Source organism: Crocodylus siamensis, chromosome 10 (assembly GCF_052110815.1).
Source record: "Crocodylus siamensis isolate JL-2025a chromosome 10, ASM5211081v1, whole genome shotgun sequence".
Taxonomy (NCBI): Eukaryota; Metazoa; Chordata; order Crocodylia; family Crocodylidae; genus Crocodylus; species Crocodylus siamensis.
In genome coordinates this window covers 43926936-43951983 of record NC_143404.1, presented here as the reverse complement: position 1 = coordinate 43951983, position 25048 = coordinate 43926936, and the positions used below count along the sequence as shown (strand labels likewise).

The 25048-nt window shown below is 47.3% G+C and overlaps 1 protein-coding gene across 2 annotated transcripts in view; it reads right to left on the bottom strand.

The window, feature by feature from the left end:
• Positions 1-6267: 6267 nt before the first annotated feature.
• The window catches only part of ACSS2 (acyl-CoA synthetase short chain family member 2), a 114102-nt gene continuing 95321 nt past the window's right edge, over positions 6268-25048 (bottom strand). For both annotated transcript variants that reach the window (XM_090064263.1, XM_090064264.1), the window contains 11 exons: positions 22591-22728; positions 21800-21970; positions 18685-18818; positions 17353-17485; positions 16591-16647; positions 14687-14767; positions 13455-13563; positions 12002-12070; positions 9597-9773; positions 8258-8332; positions 6268-7902 (listed from right to left, as the gene is read on the bottom strand). In XM_090064263.1, coding sequence (XP_089920389.1) covers positions 7775-7902; positions 8258-8332; positions 9597-9773; positions 12002-12070; positions 13455-13563; positions 14687-14767; positions 16591-16647; positions 17353-17485; positions 18685-18818; positions 21800-21970; positions 22591-22728 — 1272 coding nt within the window. In that variant the 3' untranslated portion in view covers positions 6268-7774. The remainder of the gene's footprint in view (positions 7903-8257; positions 8333-9596; positions 9774-12001; positions 12071-13454; positions 13564-14686; positions 14768-16590; positions 16648-17352; positions 17486-18684; positions 18819-21799; positions 21971-22590; positions 22729-25048) is intronic.

The following is a 25048-nucleotide window of genomic DNA, read 5'->3' as shown; positions in this document are numbered from 1 at the left end:
CAGCTCACGGTACCATCCTTGCTGGGCTGCTTGCCTGTCTTGGCTACTTCTCCAACTTCTCTCCCCTGCATCTACCACTAGATCCCAGTCCCTGTGTCTCCCCAGACTCGGTTTACTTCCCACAATTCCTCCTTCTCCCACTCTTTCCCTTGCAGTCTGAATTCTATCCTAGATTTTAGGCCAGCTCCCAACCAGAACCAGCCTACCTTTCCCCACCTTGCTTTCTATCTTCCTGCACAATTCTTCCACTACAGTCTCGGTCTCCTCTTCCTCCTATGCCAGTCACTGCTGCTCTTCCCTCCCCCTGCTGTCCCATTCTCCCGACTTTTTTTTTTTTTTTTCCTGGTCTCATTCATTTCCTCCTGCACTTAAACCAGACATCTTCCCCTCACGATACCTGGATACCAGCAGGAGGGGCAGTGCAAGCCTAAGAGAAACAGGCTCCCCTCTCTCATTTCCAGTGTCTCAGCCTGTGCCACCACTGCCAAGGTGATGCTGCCTTGAGGCCAGGCAGACTGAGATGTTCTGTGGTGATGGCACATGTGCAGGCTGTGAGGGTGGAATCCTCAGAGATGATAGCTGTCACTGGGTGTATCTACACGAGACTCTAAATGTGCAATAGACTAATCCTACTACGCATTAGGGCATGATGGCAAAAGCCATACTAATATGCATTAGCATCACTAGAGGCATGCATGCTGGCGCAATAACTATGGTGCATTAATGCAAGTGTAGATGTGCCCACAGTTTAGGAAATCTCCAATGAACCCATGTGAACAGCAAATTTTCGAAGGCTTGTAGTCTGGGTAAATTTAATGTGGACTTACAAGTGAATGGAAAAAGATGGATTCCAGACAGAAAAGTTATCAATTTTCAGTCGCTCCTCCAAAGCTTGTGTGTGATGCAGCTTTTCAGAGGAAATGTTTCCAGAAACTTTGGCAAGGCCAACTTTTTTTTTTTTTTTTCCCCCAGCTTTTCTCAGGAACAGCTGAATGGCTTTGGCTGAAGTTTCCCAACAATCCTGCCTGAGATTTTCCTGCTGTAGAAAAATTCAGTCCAAACAGCGCAAGTATTACAGTACATGACACAAAGCTTCCTTAGGTGCTGAAGACCCAGAGATCTTGAGTGCTTAATAATCCTGTCTAGATGAAGGAAGATTAATCCTCTTTCTTGAGTGACAGCTGTGAATCTCTCCCCCTTTGATAATGAGAAGAAGGATCCAATCTGTTAGCCTTGAGTATGTGAGGGCAGAAGCTGGCACAGAAGAATACCTCCCTGACGTTTTTGAGTTTTCTTGAAAGACCTTTGAATTATGACCATCTTGATCCTGTGTTCTTCATGGGAAAGAAAACATTTTAGTGGTCCATCTTGTGTATGCAGAACAGACGGTGCTGAAGCCTGGGGTAATTGAATTCTATCCTGTAATGCAGATGTCGCTGAAAACACTCCAGGGCTTCAACAAAAACAAAGGATTGTCTTATCTAGAATAAAATGTAATTTGGCAGCTAGGACAATCTGTACACTAAGCACAGCATACCTAGTGGTTATACAAAAATTAAGTGTTTATGCATAAGAAACTGCACTGGCAATGACATAGACACCTGCAGTTCACTGATTGGAGAAGAAGATGAGTGCTGGTATGGCTACGCTGTAGGCATATGTACTGCTGCCTATAGTGGAATTTATATGTGCACAAAAGACCTTGGCCTACAGGAAGCACGTCCTATGGGAAGTGCTACAGATTCCATTTCCCAAATTTCTGCATGAACAGCAGGGAGCCACATGTGCACGAAGAATGGGAGCAAATGGTTACTGATCTGACCTAAAAGGCAGAGAGGAGAGCTAGGGAGCCAGAAGCCTGAATGATATGGCATATAGAATCATAGGGTGCATCTACATATACACCTAAGCTAAAGAACAAGCTAAAGCAAGTACCAAATGACTGTGCAGTAACCACTGTTACTTGCAGCCCCGGCATCCTGAGGATTGTTTCTGACCCTGCTGTGCAGTAGCAACGAGCTAGTATAGGTGTCATGGTTCATGCCTCTGCAGCTACATTGCTGTAGCAATGAACTACATCACCGTAGTTTGTTGCTATGGCAATGTAGTGACTTGTGTAGACACACCCATAGAGTGACTGAGAAATACGGCTGGAAGGAACCTCAAGAAGGCATAGTCCAGCTCTCTGCCCTAGTCCTTATCCCAGCCATCTCATACAAATTCTTGTCTCACCTATTAGTGAAAGTGTCTCCAACGCTCACCTCCATGCACAAGGAAGTGTTGGCTAGTTTGTTCTCTGCGTTCATTACAGGAGTTTAATTTAGCCAGGGGGTTGGTACAGTCTCAGGATAGTGCAGGGGAGCGGAATCTGAGGAAAGGGTGGCAATATGAGGTGTCATAGCTGCACAGGGTGGTGAGGAGGATGGGAAAGCTACTCACAGGACATGAGGCAGGAAAAGGAGGATGAGCTGAAGGTTCTGTCCCTGCTCTTTGTGGCCATAACTCTAGAAAAATCTTTTTTCCCTCCTTCAGTCTGCCTTCCCCAGAACAAGGTGCACGTCTCATTGGGATGCATGTGGTAGGCAGGAATACATGGTAAATGCTTCTTGTGTTAAGTTGAAAAACAAGCTCTTGGTCCAACCATCTGCATTAAGGAGGCCTGTGATTGTGTCTGCACCAATGATACCACACAAAGGATTGCTGCAATTAGCATGTTCATCATAGCAGCATGAGCCACTGGTGAAAGCACATCTGTTTATAGTGTGCACTACTGGCACACCCTTTCTCCCAAGAGCTGCCATGAGAATGATGGCACAATGGTTAGGACACTAACCGACTACTTGTTTCACCTAGTTCAAGCTCATTTGCATATGGATTTCCTGCATGACCCTGGAAAAATCTCCCAAATGCAACTTTCACTCACCTGGCCCCAGACTGGACTCTAAAGCCCTCAGTGCTCCCTGCCTAATCAACAGGAAGATGCAATGTATGGGTCTCCTCAAGCAGGGGTGACAATGGCAAAAGAACTCTGATCAAGGAGCTGCCTGGAGTCAGTCAAAGGGAGGGGGGGAACAAACCTCAGGATGGGGGAGGTGTTATAGGTCCAACTCTTCTGCAAAGCACTGAAAGGAAGCCACAAACACAAAGTTGAATATGTCTGGCTGGGCCCACCTAAAACTTTACTGAGCCCACAAGGCACTGGTGTCCAATGTGCAGTGCAAATCACTGGTCCAGCCATTTAGTGTCTCAGCCATAGAGACCATGAGCTAGGGGGCACCCCACTGGGTAATGTGAATGACTTTTAGTGGTGTTGTAACACTGAGGTTCTAATCCCTGCTCAGGGAGGGGAGTGGGTCTAGTGACCAGAGTAGGCAGTCAGTAGGCCTGAGGAATACTGGTTATGGAAGTTGATCTAGCTGTACAGAGACAGGACACCTGCCCCATTCAGATACCAAGGAGCCTGAACTTGGAGACAAATGTGGATCCTACACTCTGAAGAGCCTGAAGGGCATTTATCCCTTCATGTCTCAGTTCCCCAGCAAACAGCATTGACATTCAGCTACAGCCTGCCCCGTACAAAGCATATGCTGGGCTATCCCAAAGATCAAAGGGCTAGAACCCCTAGAACAGTGGTTCTCAACTGGGGTGGGCTTTATATCAGGTAACTCTACTGCAGGCAGGAGAACACTCTCTTCCCCCAGCCCTTCCTAGTTTGCTGCATACAGGCCAGTGCCACCAATTGAGAAGCACTGCAATAAGCTGGGGCAGCATAACAGTGGTTCTGAAGTGATGGAGGGATGACCTGACTCTAAAAATGTGAGAACCTGCTCCAGAGGGACCTGCTAAGCTAATCATGTTGTAGGAAGGGCCTCCATCTTTGCCCATAGGAATAATTATTCCTCTTGAGGTGTGTTCTGGATGCATTGAGAATTCACATTCAGAAAGAAGATAGAACCCAGGAGGTCTGTCTCTTTCTCCCCACCCCACAACCTAAACTATGAGAGCTGGGAAAGATCCCAGGAATCTTTGCTCCTAGACCCCTGGTCAGAAAATCTACTTCCCTCCCAGTGCAGCCTTATCCCCATGACTTTATATCCTTTCCCAAACTCTCCATGCCAGGAGCAACTGTAGTACTGAAAACTTCCCCCACATCCCATCTACCTCTGCTCCCATAATGTTGCCATCCCTGCTTGGTTCTGTGGGTCAGCAAGGCCACTCCCATGGAGGACCTAAGGAGCACAGCCTAGGAAGGGAGCACCTAGGTAGGATTCACAGAACAAGCCAAGTGAGGGCCACCTATAGGGTAAACAGGGCAGGTCTCCAATCCCATCCATAGGCCCCCTGGACCTTTGACAGGGGGAAAGGAGGTAGGTATTACTGCTGGAACAAGTGCCTGCTTGGCTTGTTTCAACAGGTTCTGCTTTTGCACTGAAGAGCTGTCTGTTGCCTGGCCTGGACCTTCAGGCCTGAGTGCCCAGCAAGGGAGGTGGGGAATTGTGGATGTCAGGGTGTCAAGAATGTGGGTGAGTTATGGTGCCACTAGTGCTTCAGGCTGCAGAACCCGCATCCCCTTCTGATCCAGCACCCACAGGAGGAAGTGCATGTGTAAGATAACTCAGACTTTGCCAAGGCCTGGGCCATGAAGCTCAGGAGAAGGAGAGATCATTAGGGAAGGGTGGGAGTGTTCATGGATGGGGCAAACAGGCCTGCCTTGGTCTGGTCCTGTTTACAGCTTTTGGGGCTATTATAGGACAAATACTGAAGGATAACACAAGGCTTTACTGACCAACAAGTTGAAAGAGATGGTTCTGTGTAGCTCACAAATGCAAAAAGAAATTCCAACCCATTCACCCCATTCTGAAGTCAGTGACAGCAGGTCTTAGTCAGGTTTAATGTAAAGCCCGTTTTACTCAGTGGAACGAAGTACTGGTGTCTCTAAAAACTGTGTGGCAGGTTGAGTTCTATCAGGGGGAAGGGAGGGGCAGGGACTGAGAAGCCACATGGCTGAAGGAAGATGTAAGGCTGAAGCAGCATATAAGTCCAGGGCTGCCCAGGAAGGAGCTCTGCACTGAGACAATGGTGGCAGAGCAATGGTCAGAGAGCCCACTGCTGCAAGGCCTATACTCAGAGAAGAGATGCTGTGCCAAGGTGGCTCTGACCAGAATAACTGAGTTACTACAAAAGAGAAACTGAGTATGGGGCTGAGGTCTCAAAAGGAGCTAAGCCCAGGACACAATGGGTTTTCATGATAAAGCCAGCATGCTTGGAGGTTGCGCTGAGGCTAGTTGGGGTTTAGGACTACAGGAGTGGCTTGGATGTCCATTAGAGCCAGAGGGGCACATGACTGCTTGGAGCCCTGCCAGGGGTTAGGCTCAAAGCACTGATAGGGCCAGAGAGCTAAGAGCCTTTGTAGGGCAGAGATGGGGCCATGGAGCCCGCCATTGCCCCAGAGGGGTGAGAACCCATAGTCCATAAGGGGTGAGATCAATCCAAAGGGTCAGGGGCCAGAGACAGAGATACAAAGGCCAGGGGCCTGAGATACTGACAACTGACAGGGCTGGAGCCCAGGAGCCAGGTCTAGAACAGTGGGCCTTGGCTAAGGGCCCAGCTAGAGCACAGGGGTGAAGCCCCAACAAGTGAGTAAAGGCATGAAGTGGCCTGGTGACTTTGAGGAAAAGACTTCAAGTGGAATGAGGATGCAGAACACCTGTGAGGCATGGCCACATCTGTAGGGGAGGTGAGAGAATGAATAGCTCATAAGGCAATGGTTGCCCACAGGGCACACCCACTGACAAACCAGGTTTGGGCTAGTGGAGGATCCAGGAGAGGATCCACTGATGAAGGAAGGATGAGGACATATTCTAGGACCCTTAGGCAGCTTCCCTTTAATGATCTAATAATTATATCAAGGCATGTCAGGAAAGAATGGAAGGGAGACTACCTAGGTCCACAATAAGACAGTAGACACCCAGGGGGTGTCAGAGCTGCCCCTGGGACCCTGTCCTGTTACTATGTAATTTAATTCTAACACTATTTATACACTGGGAGAAGGGGTCCCATTTCATAAATGCTTCTCTGAAAATCTTCGCCAGTTTAGACATAAAGATACAGAAACATGGTCTAAAGCTGCTGGACATGCTCTGAGACTGGGGTGTATGGATCTGACATACACACCAACGTTACTGATCACAGACAAATACTTTTCACATAAAGACAGCAGGTGAGGAAAGAGCAATATGTTAGCATTAAGAGCAATAAGTCTTAGCATTTGTGATACAGCTCTGAGTTTATTTTACCCAATACAAGCGTCAGACATTTCTCTGGACAAAGCCAGCACTTTGGGCTGCCATACAATGGTCACTGTAGCAAAGTTAAACACCTATATTTTTCCCCATCTGGTAAAAGTGTAAATTTATTAAAAGGTCAAAACTATTTCTAATACAAATGTGTAACAAAGAAAGTGTCTTCCCAGGTTAGAACCAAGTAAGTGCTGGAGTTAAACAACATGACAATTCAAGTGTAGCAGAAATCCTGTCATCATCAGCAGCCTTCATTACTGGTTACATTCAGGCCATCAGTCTCGAGTACAGTATCACATCATAATGCATCAACTGGTCAAATTTAAGCACAGATTTGATTGAAACAACTTCTGCTAATTTCTTTTGATGAGGAAATTGACTTGTTGGAATAAGGCAATTCTGGCTGCCTTTTGCTACTCTCCCTTGTAACTATGCTTATAGGGCAATGTGACACCTCTAGACATGTATCATCATTGCCCATTAATAGGAAAGATACTGTTGCATAGTTTTCTTGATCACATTTCTCTTTGGTATAAGTAGCACCCACTCTATACCCCATAACCTTAAAAGGCAACTAGAGGAGCTGTCCCTAGTGAGATTAACTCATGTTGGTTCAGAAGGGACCTCCTGGCACCACAAATCATATAAAACAACAGTGCATTACAAAGTCTGCTCAGGGACTAAACTCATCTTTCCGTGACTATGATTCCCCTGTGCTATGACAATTTAACTCCTGGTGCCGAGCAATTAAAAAGTAACAAAATGTTGATACCAGAAATCTTATATAAAACTTTAATAAAAACCAAAGCCCTCTCCAGCCATTCATTATTCCCATGTTAAAACAGGCTCAGTAGACAGACAGAAAATTAAAAATAGCTATACAGCTACAAAGAGAAAGAGAATTATTTTAAAACTCCCTTCCAACAACATACTGGTACAGAAGAAGCTTATGTGGGACATCTAAGCTAGACTGGCTTGTTTAATTTAGATAGATATATATTACTTTAGAGAGATTATTGCTCAAAGTCTTGAAACTCATGGTCATCTGCAGGTGTGCATATCATGTCCATGAATGGAGTGCTAATTTCCATCAAACCCACTTATTCCCACAATAAGCAAGAGGCCAGGCCCCATCCATTACACAAGGTTCAATAAGGAAACACCAAATAAGGCGATGAACAAAATGACGGGAAGGAAACAACTGGAGTCATTCTGCAGCAAGTTAAGGAGGCTGGAATTTCAGATATGCAGTATAAATTGATAGTAAAATGTATGCACTTTCCAGCGGCGAACACATCTACAGCTACAATCTAAGAGAATGACTGACAGTCTCATGAGCCGGTTTTATCTTCCCTCACTTACAGCATTGTACATTCAGCTTTTCAGAAAATGTCTTTTCCCCCAGAGAATAAAATGCTCATTGGATGGGCCACATTCACAAGGACCTTTGTTCAGAATGGTGGCGTATCATTTTGCTACAGGACAGTGTTACACCTATTGTTGAAAAGGAGGCTTATAACAGATTGATCTGCCATTGTTGAGGTATCTCCCAGGTCCCGGTCATTTTTGGCAATCTGCCTTAATACACGTCTCATAATTTTACCTGTAAAAGCAAACAATCACTGTAATTATATTATACCTGCCCATAAAAAAGACAAACCTATTCAGAAAAAAGAACAACTGGTTTCCAAGTGACCACAGAAAATGACCCTCCCTTCCCCACCGCCCTTAAATAAATCCATAAAGGGAAGCAGTGACTTCTTTACAGTGAAGTCTACATATACAAGCCAAAGTCATTTACAAAATGTACAGAATCCCCCCAACCAAATCTGAAGCAACTGTTCTGGACTTCAGACACTCACAAGGAGCTCTTCACTACCTCCTATCCCCTCACAAAGCCCAAGCATTCAGGCACCAGGAGCTATGCTCTTAGACAACAGTGAAAACAGACTTCTTACCAGAGCGGGTTTTGGGTAGGCCGGGAGCATGCTGGATGTAGTCGGGGGTTGCTATCGGTCCGATTTTCTCTCTGACTACAAAATATAAGTTTTCTATGATACCAAGTTCTGCCAGAAGAATTTTTAAGGCCAAGTGACTCAGCAAAAACTTGAACCAAACTGATTAGTAAGCAGGGCGGATATACACACTACATTGCTCACAACTCAGTTCTCAGTAAAGGGAAGAGGATAGGTAGGATCCCTGCACCTGAGGGCAGAGGCTGGGGAAAGGACAGAATATGCAGCTCTCAAGAAAGTAAGGGGAAAGTGTGCATGGCAGGTTTTCCATCGACAGGCAAACTTCAAAACATTTTAGTTCTTTCCATTGTTTAAAGGCTAAAAATTCAAACTTCTTTCCCCAGGGCTTGTGCCTTTTTCTTGTAGTAACAATTTACTCCCCTTGTGTTTCCTATACAGCAGAAGGAAACAGCTACTACTCATTTAGTGCCTTCATGTCCCATATTCATTTGTAATGTCAAAGCTTGTAACAGTTGAATTTCAGTTCCCTCTAAGGTAGATCTCAAGCCATTGTGATTTCCACATTCAGCATTTTAATGAATTGCTCTGGAAAGTGTAATGACACCCCAGAAGCTTATTCCCAGCCTTTTTGATCTCCCACTTTTATTTGTGCCGGGTCTGTACATTTGCAACAGCATACCACAAGCTGTTACTACGCTTAGTCATAAGAGAGACACTGCAAAGGGGCTAGTTCTTGGGACCACCTACATGCCATCATTGTTATTCTCACAGCAACCTTTGTCTGCACTTCCTTCCTCTAGCAGCACAGGCTGAGTTTAGAAGAGGGACACTGAGGCTGATGCTAAGTGTTTGCATACATTAAAACAACAGATATTGATGAAACCATCTTTATTACATTCTACACATCAGGAAATAGATCGCTGTGAGGAACTCTGCAAGCAATCCCATTCCTCTGCCAGAGAGAGAAGGCAGGCCTATCCCATCACAGCTGACACCAAGCTTTGGCAGGAGACACAGACTGCCTTGAAGAACAGAAGCCCCAGAGATCATATCCAGCTGTCAATTCATGAGAGGCAGGGAAGGCATCACATGATAAGCTGTGATGCTGAGAGGTCTAGTTTTAGCTTTTGCCAGCCATGTCCTCTAATTATAGGAGGGCACCTTTCCCCAGACATACCAGTGCCACATTTTAAGTTAGTTAATTAGCCCTCCCAGAGTCTTCATCTAATTTCAAGTGTCCCTCACTTCAAATTCTCCACAGCAGGGAAACCCCAACCATCCCATTCTGCACCCGAAACACTGAAAGTTCTGCCATAATTACCTTGTTTCTTCAGCTCCTCTTGCAGGGTCTTGCTGAATTCATGGCCATCTCTCAAGGTCACAAAGCAGTAGAGGCACTCGCCTTTCACTGCGTGTGGGTGGCTAACCACTGCTGCCTCAGAAATGGCCTTGTGCTCAACCAAGGCAGACTCTACCTCTGCAGTGCTCAGCAAGTGGCCTGCAAAGCAGAAAAAAGTAGTGCTTTGCTGGATCAAGCAGTGTCTGGCTCTCCCATTCTCTGGAGAGTTCCAGCAAGCTGAGAGAGCTCACTGTGGAAACTCTTATACTGAAGGCAACCCTGCCATGTGCTTATGAGAGATTCTTCTCTCAGTTCTACAGAAGCTGCCAGCTTGCTCAAGGGAGAAGGGATATGGGGCACACTTTTTTATCTTGTCATCCTCTCTGTACCTTCTAAGAATGACAGGATTTTTGTACAACACAGGCTGATGTGCATAAAGCTTTTTGTCCAACTGATGGACAAAAAGTGCTGGAACAGGACTCTTCATGGTGGAGTACACTGTCCCTGACCTTCCAGTGTCTGAATACCATTAATCAGGCACCAGTATTTCAATCAGAATATTGCAATGCTGCATAATATTGTCACAGAGTTATGTGTGTCATGTTATCAGCCCACTGTTTGAGAGAACTTGCATTCCTTTAGTGCCTTCTACCCTAAAGGAAAAGGGGGGTGACAATCAGATAAGCTTCCTTCGACACTTACAGGACAGAAGGGAAGTAAAAGGCAGAATAAGAAAAAAACAACCCCTCACTTCAGAAATGTGTTTGTTGTGCTGTTTCAACATTTTACTAGGACGGTTTATCCATTTGGGATTGGCTGAAGGAACAAAGACTATACTGCCATTGGTTAGTAAACTTGAAAAAGTAAGTTCAGTGTTAGAGATCTGGTTTTTATTTAACATTCACATGAATTTTCCTGGTGGTTGCCCTCACCAAATGTATATTGCTAGTCATAAGACATTAATAGAGTCGTTCACTTGACACCTCTGATCCATAGAACCGTAAGAGATAACCATGGCTGCAACCCTGAGACCCCCCCTGAACTCACACAGCATGGAATTCAAGTGCACTCTCTGAGTCACAGTAATCTCAAATCAGTCACATAGGGAAGGCCATGCCTAAGACAGATCATGGGGTTCAGTGGAACAGCTCCAGCAAACACTGGTCTGCAGAAGCACCAGGGTGGTAGATTAGTCATTACTACATGTGACACAATGGGATGTACCTGCATCCCTTCATGAACACCATTGGTGAACCCACATCTGCACTTGTCCAGGCCAGCTTGTTGTACTGCAGGTAGTGCCTTTGCCCAGGAGAGATGGTTGACATCCTGTTGAAAGACTATCACTGAGGAACCATCAAAATGGCAAACTAAGCCAACTGACTGATTTTCTTTATTGACACTGCCTACTAAGTAAAGCCTAGAGCCCACAAGATGGGATAAGCATGAACAAACCTGGGGACTGGCACGTCCCAGGAAAGCACCTGGCAAAAAATGGGAACTACATCAGAAGAAGTACAGATCTGTGCAGGGACCAACCACATTTCGAAAAGGGACCACCAGAAGGAGAGCGAGAGCATGCCTGCACACATGGAAGGAATTCTGTTGGTCTGACATTCTAACAACCCCGCAGGATTGGGGCATTGCTTTCCTGGACTTCAAAGACCTGCAGTTCTCACATATCTAACAATGAATTGCCTTGGTTAAGAAATTCCTCTGCCAGGCCTGCACTCCTTGCTTTCCTGGCACACGGTCTCCAAGGGGTTAACTTAGAACCTCAGCATGTGTCGTAGGTGGGTGGGGAGCTCTGGAGGGGCATGCGTAAGTGAGATTCAGGGCGGCCTCTGCCACTGCAGCTCCTGAAGAGGTGCTGCTGCCCAGCCTCCCTCCTGTCCCACTGAAGGGTGTCGGACAAGAAGTATGATGTCAGCAGTGCACTGTTGGGCACGAAAATTAGAAACAGTGACCAGTCTCAATCTAAATCTAGCTGGTCTGGAGACAGGTGAGACCCAGTGATTAGGCCCACTTCCAGACTGGTGAACTTACAGAGGATACTGGGCCAAGATGTCAAAGGTAGTATATAAGTATGTCCTATGCACCTATGTATATAAGTATGTCCTATGTATTACCTAGCAGGGCTGCTTCCAGAGTTTTGCAGCTCCATTGCTCTTCCCAGCAATTTCAGCTGATGCCAGCTAGTACTGGCCAAAGATTGCCATGAACAGGTTCTGATGAGGGAGCTCATGGCAAGATGCATCCTGCTGGAAGAGTGAATCCCAGCTCCCATGACCCTATAAGGACTTTGTACTTGTACTGTGGATTTTATACTTGTACTCTGAATAAAAATACCTTCTATGCCCACTGAAAACAAAAGCTTTTGATCTCACCAGAAACATTCAGCATGTCATCAATGCGTCCTGTGATCCAGTAATAACCGTCTTTATCTCTCCTGCAGCCTAAAAATAACCAGAGGCATCAGTACAATGAGACTGCCAGAACATAAAGCAACTGATCAAAGACCTGTAGGACTAGAATACAGTATGATCTACCACATTTACTTGAATACAAGATGAGGATTTCCCCCCTAATTGGGATGATGGGAAAAGCCCCTTGTCCTATAATCACGTGGAAGAAAATCCCATTTAATTTCTATCATTAAACTGCTACCAAAAGCAGTACATGCTCAGTAATACAAACCAGCTGTGAAGTTGATTAAATGCAGCTAAGACTATGACTATTATGTCACGAATCCTGGAATGCTCCAAAGTTATATGCAGAAGAGGGGCAGAACATGACTATGAAGTATGTAGCCCATGTTGGACAAACATGCTGATGGGAATTCTTTATTTTTTTTGGTCCTTAAAAAATGGACAGGTGTTCCCTCCTCAGAATTCCTCAGTCACCACTTCTCTCAGTCTCTCAGGGTGTGGTCCTGCCCTCCATGAGGTGAATCCAGACCAAGGCGCCATGCACCTTATCTGCATACAAGTTTTTGGAGTATCCCTGGACTTGTAACAAGAACACCTTGTTCCAGTCACATGTAGGGGATAATTAGCATATGGATCCTTTGTGTGTGTGTGTGTGGGAGGGGAGTTATCTAGATCTAGACACATGTACTGAGCAGTGCTGAGCTGTGGGGTCACCATGGCTTGAAATGCTGTCGATTCCGGAGATGCTCAGCCCAATTAACTATGTGGTAAATCAAAGCCTTTGGCTTTGGACTAATATCATGCATACTTTGTACTACATATAAACAGGTGCCAAAGTGCTGGTCAAAAGTGTATTTATGGAGTACCTATGCTAAAACTTGCAGCAGTTTCAAAAAAGATAACGTACCAATTCTGGATGAACTAAGTGCATGGGTACCATACGCAAATTGCTACAGCCATGATTAATTTCAAGGTTATTGTTTTCAAATTTGCTCCTTGCTTCAATGTGCTCCGGGAGAGCAGGGTCTGACAGTAGGGAGAGAATGAAAGGGCTGCCAGGGGAAAAAAGTTGGAGGAAAGCACAGAGCAAAGGGCTACCTGACTCCCCAGATTTATTTTCCCTATTATAGCAGTGGGAGGGGCACAAATTCATGGTAAACCTCCAACACTTAGATTCTATACCTGGAAAATTGTAACAAATTTATAAGTTTTCCATATATAGAACTTTACTTATTTGGAGGGGATCATCTTATAATCAGGGTTGTCTTCTATTTAAGTAAATCCCTCCTCATGCCAGGCTCCACCAGTTCTAAGCTAATAGAACCCCAGACAGCCTGCACATTCTCCCACTCAAAAGCAGGGACATTCAAAAGTCATAAGATCTGGGACAGGACTGCTGCATGAGTCTTACCATCCCCTGTAACATAGTACCCTGGGAACTTCTTGAAATAGGTGGTCTCAAATCGTTTGTAGTTTCCATACACCATGCGCATTATTCCTGGCCAGGGCTGCTTAAATACCTAAACAAAAAGGAGCACATAAGGGATACTGAATTAGATATCAGAAAGAGGAAGACAGAAGCCTGTATCAGTTTTAATTCTTGGCTGACATTGTAGTTTACTGTTTCTAACTGTTTGTACTTAGATCATCAAAGAAATGCAAAGATTTCTAACTAGCAGGTCATCTTTTCTATCCCTGCACCACTCCTTAGAGACTGTCAACCAGTTCAGAGGGGGCCAATGTTTTGGGTAGATTTACCAATAATTAGCTCCACCCCTTCGTGTGCGACTCTCAACCCATTCCCTTGCCTGATCTGGTGCTCTGCTTTCTGCTTCCTGTCCTATGCTATTTGTCCTATTCGCTGCTGGGGTGCTTGTCTCCTCCCTGATCTGCCGCATGCCATACACAGAGGCTGCCTGTGCCTCTTGTGCTGCAGGTTGGCTACCACTGTACTAGTTTATTCTCAAGTCCATTTTAAGATGCACAGAGTAGGGTGCCATGTGTATTAAGAAGAGCTTCCCTGCACTAGTACATGAAAGAAAATGTGCTGACACTACTTTTCCTGGCCCCACAATTTTAGATTTGATAATTCTGGGGCACTAAGTTATTCTACCTGTTTGTAGTGGAATGACTTAATCATGCAGGTGAAGAGCCATTTCTTAATCATCAGAGACAAGTAGGATTTCCCATACGCAAGCCAGCATTAGAGGTTGGACCTTGGGAATCCATTCAACTTGCCTCAGGGCTATAGGGAATAATCAGCTGGGAAAGCCCCATTTCACTCTGGTCCCAATGGAATGCCTTCTTGGGAACTTCCCATAAGGAAGTGTTCAAATGAAGAGCCCCCAAAATGCCCCTGGCTTCCACAAGCTACAGAAGCAATGAAAACCATTTAAAAGGCTTCTGTGTGACTAGCAGAGCCCTGAGTCATACTCAGGGTAAAAGGGTGTCTCATATAACACCAGCTTGAAGTCTGCAGTCAGCCATACTTAAGGGGGTGTCCTCACAGCAGAAGGCAGGCCCCCTAGCTTGGAACAAAGATGAGTTTGTGGATTCATACACCCAACAGGAAACTGTCAAGGTCACTATGGTGGCCATGGTTTAACTGCCGAAGGTGCAAGACACAAATCCAGTGTTCTTTACCAGGAAGCCTTCTGCCTCTCCTTCCAGTTCTTGCCCCGACTCATCCAGGATGGCAGGCACAACACCAAAGAATGGGAATGTCTGCAGGTGAGGTTCACCACCATTAGGGAAAGAGAAAGTTAAACAGTACAAATTAGAAGCCTGTAAAAATGACAAACAAGTGAGACAGGGTCTGGAGAAGAAATAGCCCACAACATACATCAAAAGCCAGAGAGATGGAGCTGTGGATCTTTCCTTATAGATTCCATAGACATTAGGGCTGGAAGGGACCTCAGAAGATCATCGGGTCCAGCCCCCTGCCCTAAGGGCAGGAAGTCAGCTAGGGTCAAAGGATCCCAGCAAGATAAGTGTCCAAACACTTCTTAAAGGAGTCCAAAGTAGGTGCTTGCACGACCTTTTGAGGGAGTCTATTCCAGGCCTTGGGGGACTCAGACAGTAAAGAAGTTTTTCCTTATGTCCAGCCTAAAATGGTCTTGGAGGAGTTTGTGACTATTGGACCCTGTCATCCCTTGAGGTGCTCTGGTGAACGGGCGTTCCCCCAGATCCTGATGCACACCCTTGATGTACTTACAAGCTGCCACCAGGTCACCTCTGAGCCTGCACTTTTCCAGGCTGAAGAGTCCCATGGCTCTCAGCCTCTCTTCATAAGGCCTATTCTCTTGTCCTGTGATCAAGTGCGTGGCTCTCCTCTGGACTCTCTCAAGCTTTTTCACATCCTTTTTGAATTGTGGAGCCCAAAACTGGATGCAGTACTCCAGCTGCGGCCTCACCAAGGCTGAGTACAAGGGGAGAATGACGTCCCGGGATTTGCTCGAGAAGCATCTATGGATGCAAGCCAGCGTTTTGGTCGCTTTATTAGCCGCAGCATTGCACTGCAGGCTCATGTTCATCTTGTGGTCAATGATGACCCCCAAGTCTCTTTCTTCTGTAGTGCTATCCAACGTAGCACTGCTAAGCCTATAAGGATGCTGCAGGTTTTTCCTCCCAAGGTGGAGAACCTTGCATTTTTTGGTGTTAAACATTTCCTTCGAGAAATAGACATCCCTTGTGCTTTCAGGATTGCTCCCTTAAGGAGTGACCACTCCTCTTGGACTCCTCTCCCAGGCACGTCACAGGACTTAGGGCCTCGACAACAAGCCTCCTGAGCTTATCAAAGTCAGCTTTCCTAAAGTCGAGGACTTCTGCATTGCTGATTGACTTGCCAGCTTTGCGATGGATAGTAAAAGTTATCAGCTCGTGGTCACTGTCTCCCAGCTTTCCTTCGATTCTTAGGCCGCTGACTCTGTTATGGCCATAATCTCTGAGGGATTGAACCCCACCCCCACACTAAACTTGGCTCAGAACTGGCAGTCACTGCACAGCTTGAGGCAGCCAGGACTCTTGGGATGGAGTGCTTCTCCCCAAAGATCACTTAGATAAAGGGTGCTCAACCTCCAGTCTGGGGGCCAAATGCGGCCTGCAGAGCCACATCTGGCCCCAAGTGCTTCCCGCAGGTCAGGAAATTTGGTGGCAGGGGAACAGTGGCAAGTAATACTGCCACCCCCCATCCCAGGCCTGCATGGCTGGATTGGGGTTGGGTAGCTCCTCAACCCCCCATGGCTGGATTGGGCCCCATCTTGCCACCCCACATGCCAGGTCTGGCCCACGGATAGACTAAGCACCATCTATCTGGCCCAAGAATAAAAAGGTTGGGTACCACTGACTTAGATTGTTTGGTGTTATGCCTAGGCAAAATTTCAAATGTCAGAGGTCACAAACAAGATTTCCATTCGTGCACATGTGGCTCAACAGGTGGTGCTAACCCCAGGACTCTTTCTGGAGTCACTGCCTTGGGGAAAACCCTCACCCACCAGGTGAGAATATGAAGAATTGGGTCACTGCAAATGTGAATGAGTTCTACTCACAGCAGAGCCAGGCTTCATAGCTGTGACAGCAGGGAGAGGCGTCAGCATATGACCACCCTGTGAAAAGGGAGAATAGATGATACATTAGCCATGGGTTTCCTTACTATCAGCTATTCATACTGTCTACAACTCATAAATAGACATTTCCCATGCTAGAGGTACTTCCAGGCAGGCAAAGGAGAGGGAGGGAGCATAAGATGGGAAGGACCACATGGAGGTGCAGATTAGAATGGGGAGCAAGATCCCATGTCTGAGTGTACTCAAGCCAGGAAAGGAATATGTGGGAAGAAATGAAGGGAAGAGTGTACTGGTGCAAGGCCTGGGGAAGGGAGGGAGCTCACAGTAGAGAAGGAACGGTAACAGCTTAACAGGAAGCCAAAGAACAAAGAGACCTCACATCTCAGCCATCTCAACAAATCCCTGGTGCTACCCCCATTTGAGCAGAACCTACTTTTACAGAGCTTGGTTATAGTTAGAATAATAGGGTCAAGAGGTGACAGTAGCATTCAGCCTTGTTCATTCCCAACTGTCATGGAGAGCACAAGTTTCTCCAGGGCATATAGAAATACAGTCCTCATTGTACAGAAATTTCTTCAAAGCAAGCCTGCCAAGATACCCAGATCCTTGGCAGGGAATAAAAGGGGTGCAAAGAAAGCCTATTATTTATGTCCCGCCCAAAGCTTTGGGAAATTCCAGATCCCCAGGCTCTGTTATTGTAGGGGATGAAGAAACCTGCCACAAGAACTGGCAGGTAAAACTCACAGTCTCTGTTTGCCAGAACGTATCCACAATTGGACATCTCTCTTCTCCAATAACGTGATAGTACCACAGCCAGGCTTCAGGGTTAATAGGCTCACCAACAGTCCCCAGTATTTTCAGAGATCCCCTACTGCATCTGCAGTGAAAAATGGTGGCTTTTACAGAGGTCTGCTGTAACCTGGCCAAGGCCAGAGAAACTAGCTTGTAACCTTGTTTATGAGCATGTCTGTTTTGGTAGAAGGGGAACTCACTGACCAGCCTAAAGGAAACAGAGTTTGGGTTTTCACAGAAAGGTTTAGTCACTTCTAATTCTCCAGTGGTTTCAACATATACAGAGAAGGGAAGGACACAGAGAGTAACACACAGACCCAAAAGGTGTGCCTTGGTTGTCCCTGTGACTCTAATACAAAGTACTTGAAGTATGTAGAACAAAGCTTAAGGAAGATTTTTGCTCCCTTCATCCTACAGTCTGTCTGGAAATGAGAGGCTGGCTGTAAACATGGAATACTCAGGATGCAAAAACTCTTCTTTCCCATACCCCACTTCCCTGTCTTGGTTTGGATTTTGGGGGTTGAAAAGCTCTGTCCTTCCAAATTACCTAGGAATGTCCTACAACAGTAGTGTTCAACCTTTTAGCCAGATGGGGGGCATGGTGCCCATCTGCAGGCTGAATCAAGCCCTGGGGGCCCAGAACTGCCCTCTCCTGCCCCCTGCCTGCCAGGATTCCATCCTAGGATTCCTGGCATCACCTCCTCCCAGCCCTGCACACCAGAATTGGGGCCCAGTGCCACTCCTACCCAGTGCTATACACTGGGATTGAGCACTAGATCCAGCATGCAAGGGTCTGGAGATTTGGTATCTAGGTAGTGCTGGCACTGCACCCAATGCCAAATTTCTAGACCAATGGGGAGCCCTGCAGGTTGACTGACACAGCATCATGGGCTGGATCTGGCCCCTGAGCCAAAGGCTGAGCACCCCTGCCCTAGATTATACAAGTTACTTACAAGCAACTGAAGTTCAAGGGGATTTTTCAAATGTACATTTGCATTGGTGGGTATGTCTCCCTCCCTGCATTTTGACTAGAGAATTCCCTGCCTTAGTAGTATCTTCTGTGAGCTCTAGCCCCACCTCTCCTCATATCCCCACACTGTGGATAAAAGGGTACTACTACTTCCTGCTCACCTGTTTCCTCTCAACTATTGCTGCTGCGAACCCATCACCCTTCATGCTCGGAGAAGGGCAGGAACTTTAAGAACTCTGGAGTCCCACATGTTCCCAGGCTGCTTGGTGCTATTAGAGCTTAGAATGCACCCCCAACCAAGGAGCTGTGCTTACTTTTTGACAGGCTCATCTCCAGACTTCATAAGTGCTCGGATGGCTGTGGGTGAAGTGTAGAGCTTGGTCACCTTGTATTTGTCAACGACGTTCCACATTCGGCTGACATCTGGATAGGTGGGAACACCTTCAAACTAAGCATGAGACATTGGTCAGCACAACTCCTCCCTAGTTCTACTTCCTGCATCTTCCTTGGCAGACCAGAGCTCAGGGAAGTAGCATGTTTGACCTGGACAGGGTGCTGGGAGTGCCTCACTTAATCCTGCATTCTCTAGGTTTACGACTGCTTGTACAGAGGAAAACAGCAAGAATACTGAGTGAGAGGAAAGGTCACCACCTCCATGGAGCAGTGACCTCCATGCCCTAGATACTGACAAGCACTGGCCCACCTGGCAGTGTGAAGGAATAAGGCCTGTTTAGAGGCAAGAAGCCAACCTCCGATACTCTGAACAGTTCTCACGCTGAACAAGCCCTGCAGATGTGACTGGCTGGGCAGGAATGGTATGATAGATGAAAGACAGCTGTGTTGGGGTGGGAAGGATATTTACCCATGAAGCCATAAAAGTAATTGTACCTGTGAAAAACAAAAATGAGGAAATATTCTTCTGGTCTCTGCTTTTCCCAACAACAAATTCCACCTTGAAGGACGGGGAAAACACAACCCCTCTTCCCCCCCACACACTGGGGTAGTGTCTTATGCTTTCCTCATAGCTACTATTTCAGCATAGAGGTGCTTCTGGGCTCTCTGCCAAGTTCCAACCCCCATCTGCTGCTGTAGCTCTAGTTCAGGCTTGTCCAACTTATGGCCCACCATTTTCTGTGGCCCGAGGTCCCTCAACTTGGGATAGGCGGGTGGAGGAGGGGAGGGGAGCTGCTCATCCCCATGGGGCCAGGCTCACGTGACCTCCCATGTCACATGAGCCGGGTCCTGTCGCCACCCCAAGGGCTGCACGGTGGGGGGGGCTGCCACAGCTGCGCCTAATGGAAGGAGCTGGGGACAAAACCCACTTTTAGTTGTCTCTGGCTCGGCCCCTTGCCCCCGGCATCCTGCCCGCCTCCTAGGACCCGCTGGGCTTGGCAGCCGTGGGGCGGGAATGGGGCGCAGAGCCCGACACAGGCAGTCGGCAAGGCAGCTCCAGGGGCACCTTGGCAGGTGTGGTCCTGACATGACCTCCGCAGGGCAAGGTGGTGGGAGCTGGTGTCCGCTGGGCCCCGCGCTCTGGGCTTGCAGCGCTGAGGCCACTGGGGCTGCGTGCGCAGGTGGCCAGGCAGCATGGTGAGCAGGGCTGTGTGGGCAAGTGAAGGCTGCACTGCTTGGGGGCAGCCTGGGGGGGAAGGGGGATTGTTGCTCCCTGCGGCTGGGCCGGGCGCTGCTCTCCTGCCATGGCAGCTGCCTGCACCCTCCCGCGGGCCATATGCCTTCACCATAGGGAAGTGTGGAGGAGCAGAGTGGCCCAAGTTCCCCCAAGGCCTTCTCCCGCCAGGAGCTGCCTTGGGCCTGAGACCCTGCCAGGCTGGGAACTGGCTTCGCTCCCACAGTTCCACCGTCCCCCATGTCATGCGTTGGCTGGGCCCCAGCTGTGCCTACCCAAGCACTGCCAAGACTTTGGGCAGTGGTGTAGCTGGTGTGGGCAAGGGCTGGGGAAGCAGTGGCAGTTGGCCTGCATGAGAGCACTGGCTACATTGGTTTTGTCACATATTTTAACATGGCTGTCAAATATCTTCTGGGGCTGCCTTCAAATGGTGGTCATACTAGGCAGAAGGGGGGCCCCAGCTGTTGGGATGGCTGGTCCAGGACATCATTTGCTGTAGTTTGTTACTAGCTGAGCATGGGTGGGGGTTTATGCTAGCTTTGCCTTATTTCAGGCTTGTTCAACATACGGCCCGCGGGGTGATAAAATATGAATATGGCTTGCTGGCCCACTGGGTGATTAAAGAGTTCATGATTCGGCCCCACATTCAAAAAGGTTGGACACCTCTGCTCTAGTCTAAGTTACAAGACTTTCCAGAATGAGGCAGGGGCCAGAACCTGGAAGACACGAGAGGTGCAAAAGGGCATGTGTGGATTGGCTCCATGCCAGACTGCCAACCTGGTCAAATCTTGCTGCCTCCATGTTGTGGGTCTTAACAGGTTCCCAGGACAGGGCACTAAGTAATTTGGACAGCTATTATAGCAAAAGGTAGTCCAATGATCTCAATAACAGCAGTTGCAACACAGCAAGACCAACAAGTGATAGGAATAAAAACAAGGTGGGATACAACCCCAAATGGGATCAGAAGGATTTCCCAGCTTCTTTTTCCCCAGAGAAGTCTCAGACAGCAGGTTAGCCCCTCCTCCAAGGGTTGCTTAGGTACTCAAGATAAACACATACTAACACCTTCCTAAGGAGAACTTAAAATCCCTCCCTCTCAACACCTCAGATTTCATACCATCCACCAAACCATTCCCTCTATTACACCAGTCTCATGTACGGTGCTCGGCCCATATTCTGTATCTTGACAGAGCACAGCACTTTGCAAGGCAATGCTTACTGCAACATGCCCCCTGACTTCCAGCTGACTTTTCAATGAAAGCCAAGGAAAGCATGTCATGAAATTGCACTGTTTCTAGCCTGACTCTCTATAACAAGATGGCACCAAATGAAGTAGATCAGCTGATCTGTTACACTGGGAGAAATGGAATTCATCTGCTGCCCTGCAGGGTAAGGCCCATGCCACTCCCAGGGCTTCAGGAACCTAATCCTGCAGAACAACACTTAAGGCATGCCTCTGCAAACGGAGAAAACAGGTCCTTCCAGCCCCAAGACCAACAGCCTGGGGAGGCTGGAGAGCACAGGCAGTTCTAGGCTGCGTGTGTTCTCTCCCCTTAAAACAAAGAGTTACACTACAAAACAGCAGCACAAAGTTATGCTACCTATTGTCATGCCCACAAATTTGGGCATTCACGGTATGACAGAGGGCCTGGACATCTGCTTGCTTTGGCTTTTTGCCACTGTCAGAATTTTTATGGCAGCACAAAGATGATATCTGTTTGCAGCCTTAAGTAATAAGGAAGGCTGCTCAGCATGACAGTTTAACATCTAGGAGAAGTTTCCGGCTCCTGTGCAGAACTTACCAACACGCTGGTTGCCCCATTTGCCAAAGGTCCATAAGTGAGATAGGAGTGGCCAGTTATCCATCCAATGTCACCTGTGCACCAGTAAATGTCCTCAGGATGGTAGTCAAATACATACTTAAAGGTAGCAGCAGTAAAAATCATATATCCTCCCACTGTGTGCACAACACCCTGTAAGAAGAATATACATGATCAGCAGGACGTGTTCCAAGTGCAAAGCCATAACACTAATTCCTGGTCTGAACAGTGCCCAACTGACAAATACCAGCAGCAGAACTTCAGTACATGACCAGGGAAAGCATAACCCCTCTTCCAATGGGCCCTCATCTCCAACCTCTCAAAGTTAAGAGAGGTTAAGAGAAAACAGAAATGTAACTACTTGTTGGCAAGCTTCTTAACTGCAATACAGTGCTTCCTTCAGGGGGGAAGCCTTTATAATTATGTCTGGGACCTAGAAGCTGGGAAAGGGGATGGAGTAAGCCATTGTTAGCCACTGGTCTCAGTGATGAGTGACAGAACAAGGAGCAATGGTTTCAAGTTGCAGCAAGGGAGTTTTAGGTTGGATATTTGGAAAAACTCTCATTAGGAGGGTAGCGAAGCATTGGGACAGATTACATAGGGAGGTGGTGGAATCTCCATCCTTTGAGGTTTTTAAAGCCCGGCTCAACAAAGCCCTGGCTGGAATGATATAGTTGGGTGTGGTCCTGCTTTGATGAGGTGGTTGAACTAGATGACCTCCTAAGGTCCCTTCCAACCGTAATTTTCTATCATTCTATGATTGTGAAACATACCTTGGGTTTCCCAGTTGATCCACTGGTGTAAAGAATAAAGAGCTCATCCTCAGAATCACACCACTCAGGCTCACACTCTTTACTAGCATTTCTCATTAGTTCATGCCACCAAAGATCAACATCTGAGTTCCATGGCATCTGAAGAAGAGCATAAGATGAAAGTATGATCTCCAAAAGCAGTTAGAGTAGAAAATGGAATGTGGCCCCCAGTTAGACTGTCGATGAGCAAAGCTCTGAGATCTGCCTCCATACACCCATAGCTGCAAAATCATACTGAATAACTACCGCTTCCATTTAAAAATGGAAAACCTTTCAAATGTGACTAAGATACAGTGATGTCCATTTTAGTCTACAAGATGACATGAAAGCATGGGTGATTAGTGCCTCCTGAGACTGGGGGGGCACAGTTTGTGGGCGTTGGTGGAAGGGTGGCAAGCGGCAACCCTGCCACAGAAGCTGGCAGCAGCATTGGCAGTGGGCGGGGGGGCGGGGGAAGAAGGAGTGGCAAGCAGTGACTGGCCGCAGAAGCTCCCGGAGGTGGCGGGGCACGAGCAGCAACCGCCTGCAGAAGCTGTCGACAATGGCAGTGGGGTAGCAAGTAGCGACTGCCCGTAGAAGCTGGCAGTGGCCAATCTCAAGGGGGCTACGTGCCTCCCCGTGTCCCCCTATGAAATGACTCCATGACTGTTATTTACCCAGTTAAGTACATAAAATAAAGATTGTTAGTAAAGACACTGTAAAGATTATTAGTGTTTGCTTTCATAAGAAGTCCTGTCTTCATGTTATTTTACTTTAACAGATATTGCCCCAGAATTTCAATGTGTCCTAGAACCAGGGACGCTTGCTGCAAAATACAGGTTAAGCTGGTGGGACCCTTGAGTTCATTGTGGTACACAATGCACTCACAACCTTTTCTAGGGATCAACAAATAAGCTTGGAGTGTTAGTGACCACTGCTCTAGAGTTAGCTACTGCTTAATATTAGACTGAATGTCTTCTTCCCACCATTTACATGCCATTTCTTGACATCTACATAAAAGAGCCATTTCCAGTCTTCAGCCCTATCTTACTGGAGATACCATTACAGTATTCTGCCTAGAGTTCATTGCTTCTGCTTTCATTTTTCATAGAGCTATCAATGCTGTTGAGAAACCCCAGCCAAAGCCCCAACTCACCTTAAGGGGCACAGCTGGGTCACATACACGACTTAGGGTGGCTTTACATCTTTTGGCCATTCCTGAGGAAGCCATCTTCCAGCTGCTGTCATAATTTTTGCTGCTCTAGTCTGACCTTCCTCCAGCTCAATCAACACATTTCTGGTAATGTGACGCTTTTAGTGGATGCAATATTTCAGAGGAAGTGGCACTAATGCTCTGAGGATTTGCTGTCTTTGTCTATGATGTGATGCCTCTAACTCAGGGGTGGGCAATTATTTGGGCTCCAGGCTACATAGGTAGTTTTGTTGAGGTGTCATGGCTAGGTCGGCCCCCCCTCCTCCCACAACAACTCGCCAAAACTCCCTATGTGGGACGGGGCCGTGGGAAGGCTGGGAGTTGTGGTTATTTTTTGTATTATTTTTTGGTATAGGCCAAAGACTTTATCTAGCCAAGATTCCATACTCTAGAACAGTGTCTCTCAACAAGGGTGGCATGGCAACCTGTGATGCTTCAAGATCCTTTCAAGAGTGCTGGGGCATGTTCACGGGAAATTGAAGCTGGAAGGATCTGTTGCCCACACGCCCATGAGATGGGTGTGGGTTCTGCGGGCAGGAGCACATAGGAACCAGATTGTGGCTCTGCCTCGACACAGGCCCCATGCTGACACCGTCCCAGGATCTCAGGGCCTCCATGGAGAACCACCAGGAGCCATGCGAGCACGATGCTCTGATCATGTCCATCCGGCAAAGCACCCCTCCCACAAAGCTACCAGCAGGGGCAGGGTCTTCATGGAGCCCCACCCAGAGCCACGCAGGCAGAGCACTTAGATCACATCTGCCTGGTGGAGTGGCCTGCCCCACAGCTCCCTGGTGGGTCTCCATGGTGCCTGGGGAGCGTGGCTGGGTCCACTGGCAGCCTGAAGGAGCTGCTACTACTGCTGAGGCTGCCAGGAAATGGAGTCCAGCAGCCCCAGCCCTGATGTGTGCCCCTGTGCTTGGGCCTGCTGCAGGTGGTCAATGGACCTGCTGCAGGTTGGTCAAAATTGCTCCGTGGGCTGTATTTTGCCCACCCCTCCTCTAACTGCACTGGCCCTTCCACCTTGTACATTAATCTGTATTTTCTGACCTATTTTTCCCAATGAGTCCCTATGGCATGACTGATTCTCAGACTTCTTTCTATTCAATGTAGTATGATCTGTATTAGTTCCCAACCTCCCTAGATTGACTTCTTGGTACGGTTTCCATGTCACTTGTCTCCAGTGCACTTCTTTGTTCTAAGTGACCTTTGTAGTTCTTTCCATGC